The following is a 17,937-nucleotide window of genomic DNA, read 5'->3' on the forward strand; positions in this document are numbered from 1 at the left end:
ATCGCGATCCGAAAAGTTAGCTACCTCTGTGTTGTGGTATGTAAACATTTATAAAGAGATGGACTCCATTGTCGAATTATCATTAGTTTTTATATCAAGTGTGCTTTACTCAATACAACAATTACTAATGACTGATAATGTGCAAAAATCATCTTTGTTTCGAAAATATGTAATTTACATCAAGCATTACAATTGAACATAATCGTAACTTTTGATGTCATTTCGTATGTCGAGATATTTAGGTCCTGGTGTTGGTTCTATAAGAGAAGAATCCGCTGATTCGAGTTCGTATCATTTTCCTATCAATGCATCCATAAAAGGTTGTAGTTTTGCATCTGAGTATAATACTACATGTAGGGTAATGGGTAAAAATAAATATCTTTAGGCTGATTCCATAAAGATGACCAAAACGATACACTAACGATGATATTAAATAAACGTATGTACATGTACAGTATAAAGAATGTGGATGTTCTAACATTAAGTCCAATGTTTCCATGTTCTCACTCAGCTTCCTAGATAAGCAAACGCAGGGTCATCTTTCAGTGTAGAAAGTATTGAACACGAGTTGACATTGTTATTTACAGCCATACCATAATACTTGTAGCTTCTGACAATCTCTGCATGCTATTTACATTGCGTTAGTATACAAAATTCTGTTCAATCCAAAGTCAAGAAAATGTTCCTTTATTCCACTTAAGGATATGATGTATATCACCCAAAAAAGATTATTTTGCGCGTGGTTTTCCAACCCATTGTCTAAGCTAACATGGTTAAAATCGCCTCTGGTTGGTATCTTGTTTAGATGGGTCCCTTGTCGTGAGCAGCGTAATTAAAGTTGAATGTGTCCACATCATAACTTTCGGGGTGGAGTTGTTTCTTTGGTGGTCTGGAATTGGAAATAAATGTTAATGCTTCTTAGACTAGAAGGTGCATATTGGCTGCCTTAAGGATACCACTCGTAATGTAAAACCTGGTGGTAGGTTCGATGGGAATTTCATCCGTTCTTTTTATACGTTGAAGTTTGTTTCCGACTACATATGCATCGTAAAGAAAGCTTCATTTGGGAGACACCGAATTGTCCAAACTAATTACAGGTAGATTTTAAGGCGTGCCAACTTACTGGCGTTGAACAACTATCCTAAAGTCTCCTCTTCTTCAACTGAAGGATGGAAAATACGGTAGATTGACATGATTTTAGGGGTGCTTTTGACGATACCCGTCGATAGGGCATGAATAGAATGTTATGACTTACTTTGGTTGAGATGGTTTGGATTTGCACAGCCCATGGGATATGCATGCCTTGATGGCGAATGCCAGACCGCAGAGAAGCCCGATGAAGCCGAGGATTCCCAGCACGATCCAGAGTGGCAGCAGATCCGGTCCCTGGCCGTACTTGGTGACCGACACTATATCGTAAGTGCCAAATCCATAGATGTTGCCAGCGACTAACTTCTCACTGGTGAGGTAATCTATGAGTTCGTCCTGGCTGACGAATGATACTTTCTGTTCCTTGTTGGTTTTCTGGAATGTCCTGTCGTCCGTCAGGGCAAAACAGGTGACCACCGTGCTGAAGAAACCAATCAGAGTTTAAGAGTAGTTAAGATGAAGTGGAGGGATTGCGTTGTGACCTAATTCCAACAAGGGCTGAAGAAGTGAGTAAGTATAACAACTAAACGGAAAATCTTTCCTGATAAAGTCACTTGCTGAACCTATCTAATGAAAAATATACACACATAGGTTCGTTTCGTTAATATTTTGACTAGACCTCAAGATACGTTATCATAACTATTTACCACTTACATCAAGCAAGTTGCTAAAGACTTCCTGCCTTGATTGGCCAATATGAAAATCTACCAAATCTTGCTGCCTTTTCTTTGAACACCATGCTAGAGAGAGTGTCTAGTGACAACAGTACACTATGGCAGGGGCGGTCGATAAAGCGATAAATCTACACGTTGACATCTGAACCCGTATATGCTTACTTCACGCCCTTAGCTGATTTTTCCGGACAAATTCCCTTGCATGGCTTACAAATGTTGGATATGCTCTGCTCGAACTCGACTAACTGTGAGTCGGAGAAGTCCCCTATTCCTACAGCAACTTCAATGTTGATCATCACATCATCCTTTACGTACGTGTTCACGCGAATGTAGACGTAACTAAAATCAAAAATAGAACCAGTTACGATAAAAAGCTTCGTTTCTGTCAATTTATCTGCAATGCGAAGATATCGCTCTCCCACACAAAGCACAAGGCATGAATACTGAAACGCAACCTTGACTACTTTTAATACTGTGGCCTTTCCCGAGAGAGAAACACTCGCTTTAAACATTTTTCATAGGCATACTCACTTGGAATAATATGGTGGTTTGTCGTTATCGTTTGCACGAGCACTCATCCAGTATTTTTGGTTCGTCCCCAGCGTCTTCTCAGCAATTATACTCTTCGCTTTGATGTTGGTGTAATCGACATAGAGTTTTCCTGACGCGGTACCAAGCTGGATACCTTCAGCCTTCTCAACAAGAAAGTAGGTAATGGAGGACTTCGCTGAAGATAACGAGCAAAGAGTGGCCTCAATAGCACATCTCGCCGCATAGATCGCGCTTGGTATTCGCTGCGTTTCCCACACACAAGGTGGGGTGAAAGAGATGCGGCAGGAAGCACTTTTGTGGTGAATGTATATTAGGCTATTTCGCCGCGATGTTAGCCAGTCGTTCCATCTCCCTTTCTCTTAATCTACGTATTCCAGTGGTCCTTATACACGATCGCATATGCATTGCCCTCGTCTTTGTGGCCAACAGTTTGTACATCGCGTAGTACAGCCTTATATGCAAAGATCCGCCTCAAGAATGTATTTGATATAAATTCATAAAAGCTTTGAAGATTTTAGAATTACATTTGTTTGAATCAAATATGATGCAATGCTGAAAACTTGAATAGAGAGAGATGTGCAGAAAGATTCAACTTACGCTGATCCAGGTCACTGGCCGACACCTTCCCAATCACAAACCCATCCTTCTCATTGTAAGCAACGAAGAAGTTGTAGAAGTCTTTGTCCATGGTGGGTCGGTGGTCGTTTTTTCCGATGACTGCTATGTCCACTGACAAGGTCGTGGACATTTGAGAGAAGGCTGCGCCCTGTCGTACCGTCACCGTGAAATTGAGCTGGAAGAAGGCAAGGAAATTAAAGTTCATGAATTCATTAGCACATCGAAATCACAAAGGTACTGGCAAAGCTATACGATCTCTTCTACTTGGCGCTGACTTTACCAGGGTATCGCATTACTGTGACAGTGCCGTGAAGTCAATTTTGTCCAACATGACGTCACACACCCTAGTGAAACTCAGCACCGCCTATTTAGACAGCCGTTTTAGGTGGTGTCAATTATTGTTATTCTGTTTAAATAATCCGTGGGCTAGGTTTTACTTTAAGTCTTATATCAGTTCATGCGCAATTTGTTTGTGATGTTCAACATCGGTAATTGGGTGTCTTGTTTTAAGTTCTTGTGAAAAAGTAAAACGAACACGGTGACAGCAGCAGTACATGTGTGGGACGCAATCCAGATGGACTGAAGACATGCATAACCCATCGAGTCTGAAGAGAATGTTTTGGGGTACATTTCGAATGGTATTTGCTTTGAGCAGAGATGTAGTTGGAAAGCGCAGTGATAATTGCTATCGTATTATAATACGACAGGACATGTAAGATAGATACAGATATCTTGTGTGGCCCGGGCCCTGGCCCTGTAACGGATACGCGTATCTTTAACAAGTTTGTAGAGCCAACTCACTGTTGTTCCGCCTTCAAGGTTCAGCGTTTTTTTCGTTGTCATGATAGGATTACTACCGCTGCTACCGAAATGGAAATACTGGTCTGCCAGGGTTGCTTCCTTTTCGATGCCCACGTCTTTTATTTCATATGTTATTGGGTTGGTAGTGGTATCATCCTTATCCGAACAGGAGACCGTCAGCACTGGCGTATCATGAGGGGTGTTCTCCTGGAGTTCTGCTTCGAATTTGTAATCTTTGCAGATGGTCGGATTGTCGTCCACGTCTGTGATTTTGCATGTCACCGTCACGTCACCTCCGTTAGCGATACGCAAACCACGATGGTCCCGGGCATTGACATCTGTTTAAGAAAAGGCGTAGCTGAAGTTGTTTATTTCTCTGATCCATTCATAATTTGAACTGCAGTTTGTGTTTTGGATGTAAGTGCATGCAGTGTTGATATTTACTCTTCTCAACACAGATAATTTTTGTGGGCCACAACTTTTTTTTAAAAGCTCTTCGCAACATTAAACTGAATATACTCTGCGTTAAGATCTATAGAACTGATAGTTATGTACATGTACGTGAACCTTGATTTAATAGTGTATTAACCAAATATACATGATTATACATAAGACTGGGGCGAGGCAAAGCAATAGTGTCCCATTAGAACAGGATATCAACTGTATGGTACCGTATAATCCCCCAGAGAGAACCATGATCAGCCCCACGACCCGCATACAAGTCATAAACCCGATCACCCACACCCCAGTAAGGACTCAACGGCACTCGTTTACTGTACATTACATGACCTATCATTCACTCTTGAAAATAAGGTTTTTGAGTTTTGCACTCCCCTGAAACATTTCAAAGGGTTGCATATTGTACCCGTTCAAAACACCAGCTTAAAAAGAGTGTACATCAGAAAGACTGCTTCTTCTTAATCAGATCTTAGTCTCGATTTTTTATTGGTTTCAACTTACACAGGTTAAAGGTTCCTTTCCTGGGGTTAACCGGGTCTTCTCTGTCGATCAGTGCGTTAACGACAAGATACCCATCCACGTGTCCTGCCCCCGTCACATTCACATTGCTCATCCGGAATAATTCGCTAAACTTTCCCTCGACGAAGTATTCAACTGATTCAGGCCATTTGCCGAGACAGTTTGGCCCTGGGAATTTGTCCACATCGAAGGCTCTGAATGGGTAAATACCTGTTGATACGGTTGTCCCGATCGGCTGAAAGGGAAAAGAAGAGTTGATAAACCACTTGACGTAAAATGCTGCAAATATCAAGTGTCACTTTCATTACAGGTACCATACATCTCACCAATCGTCATCATATCTCACCAATCGTCATCATATCTCACCAATCGTCATCCTTTTTTGGCGCCAAGTTAACCAACTCTGGCTCAGTCAAGCATCAGACTGACCATGTTTGCGGTCCTGACTTTAAGTGTTTTATTCATACTTATTTCCCGAGTTTTGTATCATGTCGAACTTAGCTTGAGGACAGAAACCGTGGGTGTCAAGCTCCTCTGCTACTGCCCTCAGTGGCATACAGGGGCAGGTCCTATTGGACAGGCTCTCTCCCTCTGCCTTCGAAACCTTTCGTGAAACAAAGAAACACTTCCATACTGTTTCTCGCTGTCACACAAAGAAATTATCAGTGGGCCATTTTTAACTTCACGCCTCCTCCTTTCCAACATTAGATTGGCACCACCAATCTGTCCCTTTAACTTACCGTATTCTCCGCTACCTCACATGTAGACGTAGTTTCGTAGAACCGAGGTCGTTCGTTGATATCGATGACCTGTACCTCGACCTTGTGCATTCTGGTCTTCAACTTGGGATCGGCGATATTAGGGGGGATTGTTGCTCCAAAAAGATCCTCTGCGTATATTGACATGTTGTAGTTGTTTTGTTCCTCATAGTTGAGAGGTCTTGCTCTCAGATCACTCGCGTATCGCGTAACCGCTGTGGACGAAGAAACAAATATTTAAATAATCATGCTCTGAAATGCCACGCCGTTCTTTGAGTATATTTGGCAAGCCGCTCGCCGAACAGGCATCTTTTTTTGTCCTGTTTGGAGAGCCGCTTGCCAAACAGCACTAAAAAGCCACCCTGTTCGGCAAGCCGGGCTTGCCAAACAGGGCAAAAATACTACCCTCTTTGGTGAGCCGGAGAGGTTACAACATGTTGGCCAATCAGAGAGCAGTGACGTCATATTCGAATTTATATGCGCATATTTAACAATGGCCGACTTCCCGCTCTCGATTCAATTTCTGTTACTAAACTCGGGTTTTGGTCAATGATCCATGAAGAAGCATGTACATGTACATGACTGTATGGATTTACAAAAAAAGTCATAAACGTGATTTAACTGATAAGCATGTTAAATGCATTAGTGTGCATTTCTAAAGGCGTTTCACTGTAACTCCAGTGTTGCTGACCGTGTTGCCACGAATGATAATGAGCTTCTGGATGGTTGAATATGCATGAGTTCGGCTCTCCATCTAGGGGAGAAAAAAAGGCGCTGTTTGGTAAGCCGGGCTTGCCAAATAGTCACTTCCAATTAAATTTTAGATTTATCAGTGATGTAAATTCGTTCACACTGCTTTCGACTTACAGCATTGATGTTGTTCACACAAAAGGTATTCATTACCTTCTCATGTCTAGCTACTGTACAGCAGCAAATTTTTTTACTTGTGGCCAAGACAAAAGCAATGTACATGTACACATAATCAGCGTTGGCTATTAATACGCAATTTTATCAATTACTAAAAAAAAAAACGTTGCGTGTTAAGCACGAGGATTCGTATTCTCGGACTGCTCGAACGGACACAGCTGAGAAAGAAAACGTGTTTTGACCTCCCCGGGACGTAGTCTTGGTCTGAAAAGTGCGTTGTATGAATGTGGACGTGTGTTTGTTCGACCGCTATGTCGCCTTAGTATTCAGGTCAGTTCAGGTACTGTTTTGGAGTCACTATCATCATAGTTAAAGCTGCTATATCATAACTTACCTGTGCCAGCGGTCGTTCTTATGTTGATTGTGAATTTGCTATTTCCTAATGGCTCCTTGCTAGCTGGATCATCCACAAATTTATACTTTTGTTGTCCCGGTAATGGCGAATCGAAGGAAGTGGTGTCATCCCCGTCTTTTACTTTAACCTGTTTTAAGAAACAAAATAGTCGTCGAACAGTGACTGTGAATATTGAATGATTATTAAGCTAAATCCGGAATTTGCGATGACATACAGTCCATCTTATCTAGTTCACGGAATGATTTGGCCTTCAGACAAGGCCTTCAGATGGAAACGAGGAAGGTCCGATGCTTGCATATGTTAGTCCTCCGCTTCCACCTCCCAACGCTCGGAGCAGAGGCAGGTAGCCATCCTGTGGGAAGCTTCCATCCATCATTTCGGTTCAGCGTAGCACTGTTCAGTTAAAAATGAATGGCCTTGTATACTGTTGTATCTTGCGGTGGTTGCTACGGTGCTCGTGGGCCCGTTGTTCAAAGCCTGGTTAGTTTAACGTCTGCTAAAACTTGGCGGAACCCCATTTTGGAGCCATTTATGTCCTGCTGCCTTAGCGGTGGCTTAGCGGCAGCTCAGCCTAACGGAGCAAACTTGTCGGCACGCTAAGATAACGGTGGTTTAGTGGCCACCAAGCCACCGTATATTAGCAGATACGGAGCTTTGAACAACTGGGCCCTGGTCGATAATATTTTCAATCATCAGACAAGTTCTAAAATTTCATTTCATTTTCTTTTAATGTGGATTTCTTGCGCATACAATGGTACTAGGAATTGAAGTAGAAAGCTATCAGAGCGATAAAGAACCACGGAGCAGGGTTGGTTAGCAGGGGGTTAATCTCAAATCGATCTCAGCTGTGCCTTTCAGATGAATAAGCAAAGTAAAGGTACCTCCTTAACTTTTCGTTAGGAGTAGTTCGCGCTGTCACTAACGCATCGACTATAAATCGGAAATGAAATTCATTGAATGCCAATCAAGATCATTTCATTGTGAATATCTTGTCATGATATATGGGATCGGAGGTCTCTACTTATTCCTAGAAAGCTGTACATCATTGACGTCATTCCTGCAGGTTTCAAATTGCAATGCGTTTTGTATTCAAAATGTACCACATGATCGGATGATCGACCCATTATGAGACTGTTAAGAGTCATCTCAGCATTGTCCGGTCACACGGTCACGACTTGGCTTTTTCTGTGCATTTCTTGAGCTGCCAAACCCTATCCATGCAACGTATAAGCCCGAACTGACCACATTCAAATTCTTAGTCTCGGTATACAGAAAAAGCTCCCGATATGAAGTCCTTAAGTACAAACAACTCAATCTGTGGGCTTCTAAAGAACGATATCACGAATCGATTGCTTTCCCAAATCCCGAGAAATGATATGACCAATCCCTAGCACCATACTACTTCATTTTACCACTCTATCTCGGTTGTCATTAAAATTGAAAATTATTGAAAGATGAAGTTGTGATGTATGTTTACATTTGCTGTATGTGATACCGCACTACAAACTCCAAAATATAATTGTGAATCTCCTTTTTAAGCTTTTATGGATTAACTTACATCAACAATTGTTTGCTCGCCTTGGTTTTCGTAGACATTGAGACACTTGGGTAGGTTGGTAATTTCGATGTCTTCGTTCACATTTGTGATATCGTAGTTTATTACCATGTTGGCTGTTTCAAGAGCGGGTGTCGCAGTATAGACACCACTGAATGCTGTCACCGTAAGCACGTAGCGACTCTCATCTGTTGTGGGTTTACCTAAGGCTGCGTTCTCGAAGTCGAAAGAAGCATTTGCCACGGCTGTGATAATGCCGGCTGAAAGTATGAGCACAAATTTATAAGTTTGTTTCGTATGTTTCGACAGAGTCTTTCAAATAAATTAATTTGAAAGACTCTGATTTCGACAACACCCGAGTTGGAAGTTGAGTTGCCCGAGTTGAAAGTGAGAACTAATCCGCAGCACCTCATTGGTAACGATTTCATTGACGTCATGTGTGGAGGCCTCGGGACGTGCAAGGTGTTTTGGGTGATAGTCGTCATTTTGAGCAGCCTATAATCAGAAGGAGCGAGAGGCCTACTCCCATAGTCACAAAAAGTTAGGTGGTAAAACAATCAGCTGCAGATGACTTCCTTCTCTGATGAAACCCTTTTGTAGGCCTACGTGTTCATTCTATTTCGAGTGGCTCAGCTTTTTTATAAATAAACACTGCCATGGTGCTGCTCATGTGAACGTAAATCTCGCTGTTCTTGCATATCAATCTACACATCTCCGTACAAAACGGCATTGTTGAAGTTTATAATCAATTCGTATTCTGCAATTAGGATTTCTTTTAAATCGTGCTACATTTTCAAATTTTTGAACGAACATAGTAGAGTTTGATGGAACGAGAAAATACTGATATCTTACTGCTCGAGTCGATGATGAACTTGCCATCAGCTGGGGCAGAGGTCATGGTGTAGAACATCTTGGTCGGAGGAACACCTGTTGCAGGGTCGTTTAAATCGGTTGTAGCCGTAACCGTGGCAATAGGCGTGGGAGGAGCGTTCTCTGGAGCGGTAACTGTATGGGGATTGGCAGCCGGCGAGGTAAATGTAATTGCTGAATGACCAAATTAAACATTTGCATGTATCATCTTATTGATTGAGCATGATAAGGTTCCGAATTAAATTATATTCGTCACCAAGAAAGATACTTGCGGATACTTTGTAATGCTTCATAATGTTTTTCTATTATTATTGTTCGAGAGAAAAAAATTTTCAGTACAATATAAAAGGTCGTGTTTTTTGTGAGCGCGCAACATGAAAAGAAGAGTCTAAAGTAGAGCGCGCAGGGGCCACCTACTCGATACGCAGGGTGTCCCCATTTGCGGCGACAAAAATAGCATTCACGATTCATAAAAAAACAACCAACGCCTTCTTCCTCAGACAAAGGAAACATCTCGTCTTAGATTTTTTAAAGTCTCAAATTCTGATAGGTGTACTGATCAGAGGCCCACCAAACATTTTTTAATTCGAATTTCATCTCCATATCGGGAGGGGGCGATATAAAGCATGAAGGCAGGATGCCTTCCTTAGTGGGTTATAGAGGATTATGTACATTTCCGACTTGGCAGGATTAAATCACCTTTCTGGACCTGTTTTGATCTGTGTAGACAAAAGTGGCGCTTTAAATTCTGAACGGTTTAGTAATAATGTCGCTAACTAGCCGTATTTTCGTTTAACTTACTTCCGTCCATTCCGTCGGGAAGAAACACCACAATCATCAAACAGAATAAGGACACACACCGCATGACGCCACTTGCTTCTCCGCACATCCTCGAAATTAGGGACAATACAGTTGTATCTTCGTCTTGTTGTCTAACCTGTTCAGTCACCAACGTTTACTCTCCTTCTAATCAGAACGACGAAATACAACAAGAGTTCCTGGCAGATAGGTATTCCGTTTAATATTTTACGAAGAATTTTTCACAGATATCAAATCACAATTACCTATTCCTCAGTGATGGAACACTCCCAAGTTCTCCGTATATCCACAGTGAAGCTATTTACCCCTGACTATACCCGTCTTCAATATTGGCTAATAACCACCTAAGTCATATGTCGCAAGGGACGTTGTTTACTTCAAAATACACCGGTCACTCGAAATCAATGCGTCAGGTTCAAATATCAAAACTTTATGACTTTTCTGTCCTGTGTGCCTTGTGTGCATAACCCCATACCTCGATCTCGTTAAAATCCGATGTGATGAACGAATGGCACAAAACGTTTTTAAAGCTTTCAAAGACTTGGATGACGTAGATATTATGAAAACTATACGCATGCGATACCGTTGATACCAATGCTTAGATACATAAATACAAAATTTATATGCAATCTTGCCCTTTTCGAAAGGTAGGCCAAGGCCCAATTCTGTACATGTCAGATAGGAGGATTTGTACGCTTGTTATTCTTAACAATTTTGACATTGACAATATCCGATTGAAAATACCAAAGAAATAGAAATGAATTGAGTTTCTAAAGACATGTTCGACATGAATACAACAATGTGACAGATGAATTTATTGGTATATCAGACTTTCTAAGCTGGTATAGACGTGCCAGGTCAAAGGCGGGCACCATGTCACAAGGTGTGTCGATTTTAGTGTTTTAACAATGATCTCAAAATAAACAAAGTTTTGAGCAGTCGCTCTCTTTGCTATTTACGAGGAATGAGTGTACAGAGCTTTTGTTCCATCCAAAGTCAAGAAAATGTCCTTTAGTCCATTTCAGGACATGAGATATATCAACCAAAAAGCTTTGCGCGTTCTCTAACTTTAATATTCAAACTTAGGTAGCTTCTTTCTGTTTTGTTGTGGTTGGTATCTTGTTTACATGGGTCCCTTGTCGTGAGCAGCGTAATTGAAGTTGAATGCGTCCACATCATAACTTTCGGGGTGGAGTTGTTTCTTTGGTGGTCTGGAATTGGAAATACATTGTAGATAATGCTTCTTTGACTGGTGGTAGGTTTGATGGGAATTCTAGTCGTTCCCTTTATGTTGATGCTTGCTTCCGGCTTAGTAAATATGCATTGTGAAGAACGATTCAAATAAGAGTCGTCGGATTATCCAAACGAATACTCCGCTGAGGCCTTTGGTTGACGTTGACACAGCCCATTGGATATGTCCAAACTAATTACAGGTAGATTTTAAGGCGTGCCGACTTACTGGCGGTGAACAACTATCCTAAAGTCTCCTCTTTTCTTCAACTGAAGGATGGAAAATACGCACAACGACGGTAGATTGATATGATTTTAGGGGAGCTTTTGACGATACCCGTCGATAGGACATGAATAGAATGTTATGACTTACTTTGGTTGAGATGGTCTGGGTTTGCACAGCCCATGGGATATGCATGCCTTGATGGCGAATGTGAGACCGCAGAAAAGCCCGATGAAGCCGAGGATTCCCAGCACGATCCAGAGTGGCAGCAGATCCGGTCCCTGGCCGTACTTGGTGACCGACACTATATCGTAAGTGCCAAATCCATAGATGTTGCCAGCGACTAACTTCTCACTGGTGAGGTAATCTATGAGTTCGTCCTGGCTGACGAATGATACTTTCTGTTCCTTGTTGGTTTTCTGGAATGTCCTGTCGTCCGTCAGGGCAAAACAGGTGACCACCGTGCTGAAGAAAATCACGGATGAGAATTATAATGGTGAAGTGGAGAGGTGGCATTGGTTGTTACCTTCCAGCGAGGTTCGAAGATACATCAGCAGGATAGTAGCCTAAAGGAAGACTTACCTGATAAGTGAATCTAATAAATGCCAAATATGATAAATCACCTATAGTGATTACAACACACTATGGCCGGAGCACTAGTGGAAGAGATCAATCACGTTGCTATCTGAACCCCTTTATTGCATAATGCACAAAATGTATGTACTTACTTCGCGCCCTTAGCTGATTTTCCCGGACACATTCCCTTGCATGGCTTACAAATGTTGGATATGCTCTGCTCGAACTCGGCTAACTGTGAGTCGGAGAAGTCCCCTATTCCTACAGCAACTTCAATGTTGATCATCACATCATCCTTTACGTACGTGTTCACGCGAATGTAGACGTGACTGAAATCAAAAATAGAACCAGTTACGATAAGAAGCTTCGTTTTTTTCAATTCATCGGCTCTACAAAGATATCGCTGCCCTCCCTCCCCACAAAACACATGAATAGTGAAACGCTGTTTTGAGTATATTTACCTCCGAGGCATTTCTCGAAAATGAAACACTCGCTTTTAACACTTGTAGCACTTACTTCGAATAATATGGTGGTTTGTCGTTATCGTTAGCACGAGCACTCATCCAGTATTTTTGGTTCTTCTCCAGCGTCTTTTCAGTAATTATACTCTTCGCTTTTATGTAGGTGTAATCGACAAAAAGTTGTCCTGACACGGTACCAAGCTGGATACCTTCAGCCTTCTCAACAAGAAAGTAGGTAATGGAGGACTTCGCTGAAGATAACGAACAGAGAAATGAAAAGTCACATAAGCGTAGGCTACCCCGCCACATATATTGCGGGGCGAGGCCTCGTGCGATTGATGCGACGTGAAACTAGAAACGAGAGCAACAATGCCTGCGTAAGAATGGCTAAAGGCAGAGTTGTGGATACTGAGCCTAATGACAAGTGTCTTAATTCTGAACAAATGAAAGCTCTGATCATCTCAGAAGTAGAGCACGCTTTCTGAATGAGAACTCAACATTTTTCATGTCTGTGAATCTTATTTATTCTGAAAAGTAAGAGGGAGAGATATGCCGTGAATGAAGCTTACGCTGATCCAGGTCACTGGCCGACACCTTCCCAATCGCAAACCCATCCTTCTCATTGTAAGCAACGAAGAAGTTGTAGAAGTCTTTGTCCATGGTGGGTCGGTGATCGTTTTTTCCGATGACTGTTATGTCCACTGACAAGGTCGTGGACATTTGAGAGAAGGCTGCGCCCTGTCGTACCGTCACCGTGAAATTGAGCTACATGCAAGCAAGGAAATTTGAAGTGACAGAATATCAAAGTCAATCGTCAATTATTTTTCTGTTGGTTACCTGTGAGCGTTGTTGCAGTTCAGGCGCAATATTGTTGTGATGTTCAACCCTGACAATGGGGTGCCTCGCTGTACGTTCTTGGCGATAAGAAGAACTAAAACCAAACATTGGACCAAGACTTCGCTGTATCTGCAGAAAGCTGTGAACCTTTATCCAGAAGGTTCTGAAAGATATGCATCTCCCATCTTGCTTCGTCATTGCTTTTTGGGAAACATTTCGAAAGGTTATCGCTTTTAGCAGCTTGTAGCTGGAAAGGGTTATCAAATCTTATAACAAGATTATTGATGCCTCGTGTCGATATTGGTTGTTTCGCCAACACCATTCGGTTTGAGAGGTTCTACTTTATGCCCAACATGTGTCACAAGTTCCAACTCACCGTCGTACCTCCTTCAAGGTTCAGCCTTGCTTTCGTTGTCATGATAGGACTCGTTCCTCTGCTTCCGAAATGAAAATACTGGTCTGCCAGGGTGGCTTCCTTTTTGATTCCCACGTCTTTTATTTCATATGTTATTGGGTTGGTAGTGGTATCATCCTTATCCGAACAGGAGACCGTCAGCACTGGCGTATCATGAGGGGTGTTCTCCTGGAGTTCTGCTTCGAATTTGTAATCTTTGCAGATGGTCGGATTGTCGTCCACATCTGTGATTTTGCATGTCACTGTCACGTCACCTCCGTTAGCGTTACGCAAACCACGATGGTCCCGGGCATTGACATCTGTTGAAGAAGTTGTTAGTTCGAAGATAAAGCAAAAAGGGAAGAGCTCATTTCTACATTGAGCGAAATATTACGAAATGTAATGAACTTTAATTCAGTCTTAAAAATGAAGGATTCTTAATTTTTGAAAAAAAATTTTCACTGAAAACGCTTTGATATACATGTGCCCGCCGAAAACCTTTTTTCAATTTTTGGTCAAAAGCTCAAAATAACTTTTTTTTTCGAGTGTACCTCAAAAGAACTTCTCAACGAGATCTTGGTCTCGATTTTGTATTGTCATTTCTGATTCCAACTCACACAAGTTAAAGGTTCCTTTCCTGGGGTTAACCGGGTCTTCTCTGTCGATCAGTGCGTTAACGACAAGATACCCATCCACGTGTCCTGCCCCCGTCACATTCACGTTGCTCATTCGAAATAGTTCGCTAAACTTTCCCTCGACGAAGTATTCAACTGATTCAGGCCATTTGCCGAGACAGTTTGGCCCTGGGAATTTGTCCACATCGAAGGCTCTGAATGGGTAAATACCTGTTGATACGGTTGTCCCGATCGGCTGAAAGGGAAAAGATGAATCTACAAGCCAAGTGACGTAAAATGATGCAAATACGATGTATAATTAAAAAAATGTGAGCATTTGGACAATTTTGGATCGTTTTTTTTACTTCACACCTGCTCTTTTCATCATTCTACACGTACTGAACGGCCACTCTTACGTACCGTATTCTCGGCTACCTCACAAGTTGACGAAGTTTCGTAGAATTTGGGTCGTTCATTGACATCGATGACCTGCACCTCGACCTTATGCGACCTTGTCTTCTTCACGGGTGTTGGTGTGATAGTTATTCCAAATTCATCCTCTGCAGATATTGTCATGTTGTAGTTGTTTTGTTTCTCATAGTTAAGGCTTCCTTTCGTTTTCAGCCAACTCTCATGTCGTGTAAGCGCTGGTAATGAAAAAATGTATGTCTTGTCCTGATTTATACGTACATATATTCAACCTATGCTATTTCAAAAGGTTTTGACGATAACCCTTGTACAAGTCGGTAAACTTATATTGACCATCGGAGCTACACGCTGGCTGTTTTAACCACATACAGTTGGTAATATTCAAATGATTACTTTCTCAGTTTTTCGCAGATTTATACTTACGTCCTCCGGTTGCAGGGACTCTCACGTCAATATCAAAATCATCATATTCAGATGGCTCTTTGCTTTCTATATTGAAATTATACAATCTTTGTCCTGTTGGTGTTTCATCTCTGTCTGACACTGACACCTCGTTTGGAAAAAAAATCGCTGATTGTTAGAAACGAAATTTCACCTGGGTCTCTTCAGTGATCAACAAATCAGAGAGAGAAGTTACCACAGCTGAAATTGATCAAACGATCTCGACACGGTTTTGTCTGCGCATTACTAAAGGTTGCAGGCACCCTCCCCATGCAACTTCAGCAAGACAAAAGCGCGATCAGTTATCTCGTTGCTCAATATCGCGAGTGAAATATTTTACTTGGGGGTGGTGGAAGGGGGTGTGATAGTCGTGTAATTATACTTTGCTCGATTGACTTACGGCAACGATTGTCTCTGGGCCATTATTTTCGTAGACATTGAGACACTTGGGTAGATTGGTAATTTCGATGTCTTCGTTCACATTTGTTATGTCATAGTCGAGAACTAAAGTGCGCGTCCCCAGGGTGTTACCAGGTTGTTGGAAAAGACCACTGAATGCTGTCACAGACAGCTTGTAGCGACGTTCCGTGGCTGTTGGTTTACCTAAGGCTGGGTTCTCGAAGTCGAAATTAGGATTTGGTATGGTCGTTATAACACCGGCTGAAAGTAGAACCACAGAATAAGAATAAGGTTTGTACAATCAATAAGGAAAAGGGGCAATATTCAAGCGTCCAAAACCTGTTTTTTTTAAGTGAAGCATTCTTATACTTCTCAAAACGGCATTGTTGAAGTTATTATTCAGTTCCTATTATACAGTTAGGAATTTTCAAATCCACGTTAAGTTCAATTTTCAAATGTTTCAATGAACGGAGTAGGATAAGCGAGAAAATGCCTTTCCTTACTTTCCGAGTCGATGATGAACTTGCCATCGGGTGGGTCAGTGGTCATGGTATAGAACATCTTGGTCGCGGCAACACCAGTTGCAGGGTCAATTAAATCGGTTGCAGCCTTGACTGTGAAGACGGGCGTGGGAGGGACTGGTGGATTGTTCTCTGCGAATTTCACTCGCCAGTTGTCCGGCTTATTGAACCAGATTGCTGGAAAACACATTAGAGTTTGTACAATCGTTAATTTGTCGATTACAAAGCAAAGCTAGTGCCTTGCTGTTTAGTAACTGTTTTTAAAGGACAGGGCAGATATAATGTATTTCTTCGCGAAATAATCTCACATTTCTATATTTGTGCGATCTTTTCCCCATAGCCTATGTACCGTAATGCTCAGTGATTCGATTAAGAATGCTTGTAGCTGACTCAACGTTTCAATTGCATTTTTGAAAAGGCCTTTTAGAATCTAGGTTAGATGAAATATTTTATGGCGCGAATGACGTCATCAATATCGGATTTGAAGAAAATTCTAGTCGATTCTCTTATTGAGCCAAAGTTAATGTTTTCTGAATCTGTTTTAATCAATATATTTCAATTTGTTGTATTTTCGTACTAGACCGTAAAACTCAATGGCGCTTGTTAACACTCGGTGAGGTTTGGCAATGCCCGGCCTATGGTCCTTCATCTTACCTCCGTCCGTTCCGTCGGGAAGAAACACCACAAACATCAAACAAAATAAGGACGCACACCGCATGACGTCACTTGCTTCTTCACGTATCCTCGAAATAAGTAACACCAAAATTGTATCCTCGGCTTGATTGATATCCTGTCTTTGACCCGACTGATCAGAAAGACGATATACGACTAGGGATCCTGGGGGACGTGTACTCATGTCACACTGATGCGGTCATAGCAGTATCTCACGTAGAAATTCCTACAGATATCAAGTCACGCGTCTGGATCAAACCTTAATAATATTCCTCGGGGGGGGGGGGTTATACAACGGTTTGGAATGTAAGATGTTTGATACACCGTACCATATCCGCAACGAAGCTGTTTATCCCCTGAATATATCTCGGTGAATGACAGTTTACCTTCTAAGCAATCAGTCTTGAAAGTTTAGTTGTTACTTCAAAATAAACCAAACGGAACCGACGACGAGATAAAGCAATCGCTCAAAAGCGATGATACAGATCGAAATGTCAACATTGTAGAGACCTTTCCATCCATGCGTGCCTTCTGCTCGAAAAACATATACACCAAGGAATTAATCTTTAATCACTTGCCGCTCTAATGGAATATGATTGCACAAAATGTGTATCAAAATGTTCAAAGACTTGGATGACGTGAGTTATGAACACGTGCGATATTGATATCAACACTTCGATACAAGTATGAAAACTCTATTGTCAGTTAATTTACATTCTAGTCGGGTTAGTTTGGACAAAAACAGCCGAACCAAGAACAAATTGCAACGAAAGGTTCTCTGATGCTTTTCAACTAATTATTTCGTGGGATATGCCCATATCTAATATCTGTCACATCGTATTGTCAGATATGATGATTTATTAGCTGGACGCAATGGCATAACACGGCTCCATGCAAAGTTAGCTAAGCGATAATTATGACTTACGACTCTACCTAAAAAGGAAATAATCCTAAAAGCTTTTGAATCCGGCGTGCAAGTATAGAAAAAGTCCCCCAAGAAAAGTCCGCCAACATCCCTTGATGCATACTGTTCTCTCACCTTAAGGAGGAAACAGCCCCAACCTACCCCCTCAACACTTGACCC

The 17,937-nt window shown here is 41.7% G+C and overlaps 2 protein-coding genes across 2 annotated transcripts; both read right to left on the bottom strand.

Moving 5' to 3' along the window:
• Positions 1 to 137: 137 nt before the first annotated feature.
• LOC135484547 (cadherin-23-like) lies at positions 138 to 11,150 on the bottom strand. Its single transcript, XM_064766132.1, has 12 exons — positions 10,039 to 11,150; positions 9,220 to 9,411; positions 8,371 to 8,627; positions 6,792 to 6,939; positions 5,513 to 5,745; positions 4,755 to 5,007; positions 3,795 to 4,132; positions 2,973 to 3,168; positions 2,355 to 2,550; positions 1,986 to 2,162; positions 1,256 to 1,570; positions 138 to 889 (listed from the first exon to the last, which is right to left on the bottom strand). Exons 1-12 carry the CDS (start codon positions 10,124 to 10,126, stop codon positions 802 to 804), a joined length of 2,481 nt encoding a protein of 826 aa, XP_064622202.1. The 5' UTR covers positions 10,127 to 11,150; the 3' UTR covers positions 138 to 801.
• On the bottom strand, positions 10,233 to 17,349 carry LOC135484545 (cadherin-23-like). Its single transcript, XM_064766130.1, has 12 exons — positions 16,836 to 17,349; positions 16,164 to 16,358; positions 15,662 to 15,921; positions 15,244 to 15,370; positions 14,812 to 15,038; positions 14,395 to 14,647; positions 13,760 to 14,097; positions 13,116 to 13,311; positions 12,602 to 12,797; positions 12,238 to 12,414; positions 11,660 to 11,974; positions 10,233 to 11,267 (listed from the first exon to the last, which is right to left on the bottom strand). Exons 1-12 carry the CDS (start codon positions 17,035 to 17,037, stop codon positions 11,180 to 11,182), a joined length of 2,574 nt encoding a protein of 857 aa, XP_064622200.1. The 5' UTR covers positions 17,038 to 17,349; the 3' UTR covers positions 10,233 to 11,179.
• Positions 17,350 to 17,937: the final 588 nt, after the last annotated feature.

This window comes from Lineus longissimus, chromosome 3 (genome assembly GCF_910592395.1).
Source record: "Lineus longissimus chromosome 3, tnLinLong1.2, whole genome shotgun sequence".
Classification (NCBI taxonomy): domain Eukaryota; kingdom Metazoa; phylum Nemertea; class Pilidiophora; order Heteronemertea; family Lineidae; genus Lineus; species Lineus longissimus.